The sequence below is a fragment of the Momordica charantia genome (genome assembly GCF_013281855.1).
Source record: "Momordica charantia cultivar OHB3-1 chromosome 9 unlocalized genomic scaffold, Mcharantia_2.0 BLBB01000009.1, whole genome shotgun sequence".
NCBI classification, from domain to species: domain Eukaryota; kingdom Viridiplantae; phylum Streptophyta; class Magnoliopsida; order Cucurbitales; family Cucurbitaceae; genus Momordica; species Momordica charantia.
The window spans coordinates 7,320,897-7,329,207 of record NW_028275167.1 but is presented as its reverse complement, the minus strand read 5'-3'; the positions used below and the strand labels follow the sequence as shown (position 1 = coordinate 7,329,207).

At 34.6% G+C, this 8,311-nt stretch overlaps 1 protein-coding gene across 1 annotated transcript; it reads right to left on the bottom strand.

Moving 5' to 3' along the window:
* Positions 1 to 409: 409 nt before the first annotated feature.
* Positions 410 to 2,891, bottom strand: LOC111022844 (auxin-induced protein AUX28). Its single transcript, XM_022300121.2, has 5 exons — positions 2,441 to 2,891; positions 2,162 to 2,340; positions 1,816 to 1,954; positions 1,607 to 1,668; positions 410 to 808 (listed from the first exon to the last, which is right to left on the bottom strand). Exons 1-5 carry the CDS (start codon positions 2,722 to 2,724, stop codon positions 771 to 773), a joined length of 702 nt encoding a protein of 233 aa, XP_022155813.1. The 5' UTR covers positions 2,725 to 2,891; the 3' UTR covers positions 410 to 770.
* Positions 2,892 to 8,311: the final 5,420 nt, after the last annotated feature.

Genomic DNA, 8,311 nt, shown 5'->3' with positions numbered 1-8,311 from the left:
GGGCACACGCGATGCATAATTACTCGACGAACACATGGTCAACATCCACATGTGGGTGAGAGACCAAATAGAGACATAAAAAAGGGATGATTAATACCAAAGTTTGAAGTGTTTGGTCTTTAATTCATTAAAAGCTTAGGCCATTGCATTATTAGCATCAAAATAGAGACATCTTTCACTATATAACATAAACATAAATGGGTCATTCACATAAATGCCCTTCCTCAACATCCACATGATCTTGTTCCCTATACTCAACATTTCCCATTTAATTATTGGCCTCCCCTCTATGTTTTGTATGAGCCATTAAAATTATATAATATATAATATTTGTGAAGAAATTTCAAGAATCCAATCATTGAGAAATTATATCATCAATAAAGTAATGAATAAAATGAATCATATGATATAACTACAAGCAAACATATATGGAGTTTATTATTTAAACTCAAATCCAAGCAATACTTAAAACAAAAGGTTTTGTTAGACAAATCTCAAGCCCAAGTCTTGGAACTTAAACAATAAAGTATGTATGAGACAAATATATAAAAACTACTACTTAGAAGGGTTTCACATCTTGGTATAGAATAATATTACAACTTAATGATACATGAAACATCCAAACAACCCACCTGAATTCTTCCTCAAATCCTATATTTGAATCTATGACTTGTTCTAGATCATCGGTGTTTCAATAATCGAGGCGAGTCGAGACTTGAGATTGGATCGATAGAAGCTACAGGTTTGATGCTGGCTTTGATTTTCTTGCTTTAGCTTCTATTCTTGCATTTCTCCATGGCCCTTGGTGCTGGTTCGAAGAGAGAAAAATTAAAGGTCGGTTTAGCGACGAGAGTTGTGAGAAAGAAAAAAGCCTAATGCATCATTTCGAATGCCAGTTAAGCGGAAACATGTTTTGCATAAGAACTCAATTTTTATTAGTAGATTCCTTTCAAATGAGTTTACCTAATAGTTAAAATCTCATTTTAGTCTTAATTACATGTTCTACATCATTTCAATTTTATCTTTATAATTATAATATTTAAATGTAGTTCTTATAATTTAGTCGTTGAATCTCTAGAAATATCTCTGTCATTATCAAACATTAACATTGCCACTAAACTCTATTGAAAATAAAGATGGGTTGTCAACAATGACCTAGAAGAGGTAGGATGAACAATTAGTCAGATCTAATAAGGCTCACATGTATTCTCAGATAGTTTTTCTTAATTAACATGATTTTTTAATTAAGACGAAAGGGAAGATCTTAAGCTTTTAATTAATATATTCTTGCTCACAAGTGAATGGGAATAACCAAGAATGAAAAACTAGAAAGACTACAAATCTAAACATTATAAGTATAGTGGTAGTAATTTAATACATTTCTATATTCTTGTACAAAACTTTTAAAAATAATTGAAACAAGTATTTGTAACTACCTATAATATCTATAAACCTCACTCACAAACCCATTTTCTAAAATTACAAAATACAATAAAAAAATTTGTATTTTAAGGGGAAAAAAAATTCCCCAAAAATTATTGATTTAGGGTTAAAGAAAATTTATATTATAATTTTTAAAAGAATTTTTAGAAATGGAAAAACTTACCAAGTCCTATGGCCTCCTTCCCCTTCATGATGCGCAGACGCTTGCAGGATTGAACAAACATCCTATAATATTTCCATAAACAAAATGAATCAAAAATATTTTTCAAATTATTCAAGAAATTATTGATTATGTTTGATGAAATGAATTTTGGTACATAAAAATTAAAATCAATGGCTCAAAAAAAGGAAAGAAAAAAAAAAAAAACTCACTCCCAAGGAACATCTCCGACCAGCATCCAATCACCATCTTTGTCTTCATAGGTTGGAACATAATCAGAGCCACTCAGAACATCCATCAACTTACTCTCGTTCATCAAATCCTTCGTCATTTCTTGAGCCCCACAGTTACCTCCAAAAACAAAAACAAAACCCGGGTTTCGTCAAGAAGTTGCCATTTATGTAATTAGCGAAGAAACGATTCCTTAGTTTGTCTTATAAGATGTATGAGCTGAAATTTGATATGATATCAGAACTCAACAAACTCAAAACAACGTCTGACTGAAAAAAAAGAAGAATTCTCGGTGAGTTTAAAAGAGTGAGGGAGTGTGCAACTTACCAATGGTGGTGAAGGAGCCAAACATGGCAGCGAGAGCATCGGAGAGCTGTTTGTAGCTCTTGTACATCTTCAAGTCCACTTTACGCAGATATGGTGCCCCGTCCATGCTCACCTTCACAAAAGCCAACATGTTGTTCTTTCGGAATGATCGGACGGGTGGCCATCCCACCACCTGCGCCCTACGCACAGTTTTACATGGTTGCATGTACGAGAGAGAAATTAAAAAATATAATTTGAGCATTGAATAATTTTTTAAAAGGCGGTGGAAGTTATATATACTTAGCCGGAGGCTTGGCCGGATCCCCGGCGAGGTGGGATTTCTCTTTCTTCCCAGAGTCGGGATCAACGACAACATCGTCCGCCACCACTGGAGCAGCTTCCTTTGAGGAAAGGTTAAGCTTGAGATCAACTTTGGAAACCGTCTCGGTTTCAGCAAAGCCTCGTTTACGAGCCGCTGCCACCGCTGCCTCGCCCGACTCGCTGCCACCGCCGGTGTTGTTATTGTTTCCCGGCAGACCTAGCCGGAGCTCCGTCTCTTCAAACCCCATCTTCTTCTTCTCCATGAACTCTCTCTCTCTTTTCTTTCTCTCTCTCTAGCTCTATAATGATTTTTCTTTTATATATTAATATTATGAGTGCGAAGCAAGAGCTTGGTTCGGTTATAGTAACGGGGACAGAATGAAAATAACCCGCCGGTGAGAAGGGGTCTGCGTGTTAAAGTTACAGGGCGTTGAGGTGGGTTATTTTTGTTAATGGAGGGTTTGGGGCGGGGGATTTGAGACTGTGACATATGGAGGGTGAAAGAGAGGTGGATTCTTCTTCCAAGCTCTCCGGGATAAATGACGAGCGGGTAATGTTAGCATTTCATTGTAAAAGTTTGGCGAAGAAAAAAAAAAAGAAAACCCACCGTCTTCTCTAGCTTTCCGTGGGTTTGACTGATTTTTTTTTATAATTTTTTATTATCTATAAATCTAAAAAAGATTTATATTGTTTTATGAATGTGAGATGGATGTTGGAGTTCAAACATGGTGAACATTTTTTTTTTGGCAATTTACAAATTTAGTCTTGGTACGTCTATTAATTAGTTTAACGCCATAGTTTATAAAAGAGATTTAATACATAGCTTCAAGAAATAGTATTGTTGCACGTGCCAATTTGTTTTGTCCAGTCAAAGATCACTATTAAAGCGAGCATAACTTAACGGTAATTGACATATATCTCCAATCAAAAACTTGTGAGTTCGATCCCTCACTCCACTTATTGTACTAAAAAAACTGAAATCACTATTACCATGATTATTTAACATCACTATTCTCATAGAATGAGAGGTAAGTCGAATTTTATAGAGAGAAAAATTCTAGATACTATTTCATATATATAATCTTTTATTTTAAAAAAATAGGAGGAAAATATTAGAAGAAAACTACAATTTTTTTTTGTTTAACTTTCTTTTATTAAAATTAATAAGAACACCATTTCATTGAAGGCACTCTAAGGGAGAGAAATGATGGAAATATCATAATTATAAAAGAAGTACAATTTTAACGACGAAGATGAAGGTGTAAATGTAAAGAGTTTAGTGAGAAGTAAATGTGACTTTCAAAGTGTTAGGTATTGAAATACAAAAATCTCCTAAATTAATTTGAACATAGTATTGGATAATGGTTTGATCTCCACCCTACAATAGTTGAATCGGTAAAAAAAAACAAACAAAAACAAAAATCCCCTAAAATAGTAGGAGAGTAAATAAATAATAGAATATGTTGCATAAAACTTCATACCTCCCGCTCTAATACCATCTCAAAGATGAATAAACCACCACCTAACCCAAAGGTTTAAGCTGATGGGTTTCGTAAATTTAATTCTCAACATAACCCATAAAAATACTTCTCACTCAATTACACAATTAATGTAAACTTATTTCACCTTAGTTAAGTAAAATAGTTGATACAAAAGAACGTATCTTTCGCTAACAATAAGTGAGCGATCATTCCAAAGTGAGCATAGCTCAGTGGTAATTGACACCTACTTCCAACCATGAGGTTGTGAGTTCGAAACTCCTCCCCACATGTTGTACTAGAAAAACATATATATATACACACACACATACATAGAAAAACAGAGAGACATTCTTCAAACCTTTCATCCTTTTTCTATGAGTACGAGTTTCATTTTCTATTTCCTGCACCCTCTCCTGATTCAACGAAAATTCGTCGCTAAATTTTCTAGACACTTTTTCAATCTCTACTGCTAGCATGTACACCAAATTCATTTAAAACTCTTTCCCCCCCTCTTTTTGCCCAACTCAATGCTTTCAAAAAAAAGTATGTTCACCCTCCCTCTCCTCTTCGAGTCGAGCTACTTATCTACCCGGATCTTACAGAAAGAAGTCCCCCCAGCAACTTGATACTTGATGGTGGACAATCCTTTCTTTCCTCTTTCTAGCGCTTTCACCAGAATCCATGCAGAGGAAGGATATGCAGGGACCTTATTTTAATTTTCAATTAAATTATTAATTTATAAATAGCCATCCCTACATATTTGATTGATCAATGACGTGGGAACTATAGACTCCCCACTCCTTGCAAATCGAGGAGGGAGTGTTTAATTTAATATTATTATTAATTAATTAATCTTATTAATAATTAATTATATATATTAATTAAATAAATAATTAACAGTGAATTATTTATTATAAAAATAGAATAATATTTTAAAGCATTTCTCTTGTATAACATATAGTTGTAATGATTATTTTTAACCTTTTTAACCTATAGTTTTAATATGAATCCTATTCATATTAATTTTAATCTCACTCAAATAATTTCTCTTATAATATATAGTTTTAATCTAAAATTAACCATATATATAATGTATGAAAATATATGTATGTATATAATCCCTTGAGCGATTTAAAATTTTCAAATTCTTCCAAGAAACTTGATTATCATTTTACTCATTGTGAGCTAGCAAGGGGACCTAATGGACCTACAGATCAGAAACTTCAACGATATGAGATTAATTGGTCAAACTCATTAACCGAGTTAATCAACATTTGTTAACTACAAGTCACTCCACTAAAGACTCGCAGCTGCACTCTTCTCACTGTAGAATTTTTTCGTATCAACGGATATACGACCATTAACGGCAAGTCAATCCTTCACGAGTGTTCGTAATTCTAGCTGGGTCAAATTATCATTTTACCCCTGAATTACATCTTGCTCCTTAAATACCACTACTCATTCAATGAACAACCCAGTTATGGTTCAACCAATAACAGGAAGTCCCTCTTGGGTTAGTGAGAGGGTGAGGCCCCTTATTCAAGTCCCAGAGTCAGCACTTATGAGAACACTCATCTACTTCCCTAAAGTCGAAAAGGAGTGAATTTCGTCTTGTGTAGTTAAGTTCCCAGTTCTCCACTCAATCTCGTCCCCAAAATGGTAGGAATGTTGAGTCGGCGACTCGGCCACTCTCACCTATGCTGATCAAAGGACAAGCCCTCACGGGCAAGAGTCCATAACTCACTCAGGATTGATCAGAATGAGTTGCTTGGTCATCCTATGAAATAGTAATATATTAGTTAATGACGTTACATCTAAAGATTGACTATTTCGTGGTCTGGTCTTATACAAACTCATTGTAAAGGATACTCCCACTTGCATGTCTCCACACAAACGACCTGAATCGGATCGTTTGTAACATTTACAAAGTGGACAGTATTCATAGTATTTCCAGGATAAGGTTTCCATCCTTATCCATATACTATAGACCCTTTAGATTATTCCCGGGACATACATGTATATCGATGGTACATCAAATATATATCCAGCATATATATATACTGTCCCGGTTACATGAAAATAACCTTGGATGTTTAGTTTATTGGATTTGGACAATGAATTCAACAACAATTTGATTGAATATGAAAACATAACTTTATTGAATATAAATCTGTTTTTACATAATTACAAACTATGAGTTTAGCGCAACACACCCAACATACGTGGTTGATATCTTTAATACAATCTTCTTTTATTCGAAAAAAAAGTGAGCAATTATTTGTTGCTTCGTCTATGTTGAGTAATGAAAAAGCTTTTATTGAGAGAGTTGGGTCGAAGTAAATCGAGGAAACTCGAAACGACCTAGAGGCGAGTCTGTGCAATTTGAGAATAATACTACAAAATTCATGAGCACGGACTAATTAAGATGTCTTCCTATCAATGATATCAACCTAAAATTTTCGTACAATATTTCCCTTGTGAAGAAGGAATTTTTGTTTGATATATTAAGGAAACTAAATATACCTATGCGGAGTTACCTTAAACTTTTAAGCTAAGTTACTAATTTAACTTTGTATCTCTCCTTATATAAAGTGTTAAAAGATATTTAAAAAGGACTAAAAAAATTTTATGAGTATATATAACTATACTTGAATCGTTTCACAAATCAAATTACAATTTTGAAATGGATTGATTGACGATGCTTTCACTATCAAGGTGAAAAAAAAGTAAATAGTATCAATATTCATGGAGTTCCATCTCAAAATGACAATGAGAAAAGTATTCCAGGTATATATATAAACCTTTCTTAAGTCCTGTATCTTTTTAATGTGGAATCTTTAACATACCCCTCAAAATCGTAGTTCTTTTGAAACATCGATCTTGACTAGATCCTACTTTTTGATCGGATGCTCGTTTGAACATTTTGGACTTTAATACCATATCAAATATTCATAGGGTTCTATTTCAAAACCAATTGGAATGAAATAAATAGTCCATGTCTATTATAAATTTTTGTTAGACCGCTTATCTTTGAACGTGGAATCCTTACAAAAAGATCCAAATAAAAAAAAAAGGGGGAATACATACTAATCAATCCATTTTCACCAAACACTTACTCTTCATTTCATTCAATACCATATTTCCTCTCCTCACCCTCTAAAGTGGGTTGGAAAAAAAACAAGGAATATGGAGATGTTGGGCTGTGCCCTTTATGTGTAGCAAAGTGCTTTATCTTGCCTACAAAAAGATGAGAAAAAAGAATAAAAACCAAGTCTTTTTCTCTTTAGAAATGGACAGCAAAAACCACTCAAAACTATTTGTTGAAAAAAACAAACAAAAGAAAAGGAAGTTTTTGCAATTATATTAGAGAGGGAAGGGGAGAGTCACACTCAAGAAAGAAAGAAAAAAGAACTCAACTATTTGATGTGTTTAAAGAGCAATAGAGAGCATGCGCACAAGAGGAGAATTAAGTGGAGCTTTTGCTTGCGATGTTGTTCCCAAAATTGCATGCCCACGTTCACATGGGTGGCCACCTTCACAAATTGCAACAAAAGAAAGGAAAAAAACCCCACTTCCAAAAGAAAAAAAAATCATTACTTTTAATTACCGTTAAATTATACGTGTTTGGATGTCACGACAAATAAGGACAGAGCGAAGAAGCAAGGAGGGAGCATTTTCCCTTGGCCAAATACCTAAGATTTCTTAGTTTTTCACTTATTTGCCCCTCCCAAAGTTTCTATATACAAAAAGTTAACTTCGTAAAATTTCACCCCCGGGAAAATTTCGGACTATGTTCTTGAGAACAAAGTGGAGAAGGAAGGACTAATAATACCGTTCTTCTTACGCTACAAGAAAAGAGCCTTTTTGCGACGCAGTTTTAGCGACATGTTACAAACACATCGCTAAAACCTATTTTTAGTGACACTGTCAGTTGCTCGCATCGCTAAAACTGAACTTTCAGCGACGCGGTGTTAACTTTGACTGTCGCTGAAAGTTGTTTTAGTGACACGGTCAACGTGGCGTCGCTGAAAGTATTATTTAGCGACGCGGGCGACTGACGATGTCGCTGAAAATAGATTTTAGCGACGTGTTTTGTAACATGTCGCTAAAACTGCATTGCAAAAGGGCTCTTTTCTTGTATAAGAAGAACTGCATTACCTGCGTCGCTAAAACTGGACTTTCAGCGACGCCACGTGGACCGTGTCGTTGAAAGTACTTTTAGCAATGCGGCATTAACTTTGACGATTTCGCTGAAAATTCTTTTTAGCGACACATAGGTGGATATGTCGTTGAAAACCCTGATTTACAAACCCCAACCACCCATCTTCCTCATTTTCGAACCCTCGCCGTATTTGCCTCTTTCTGCCTT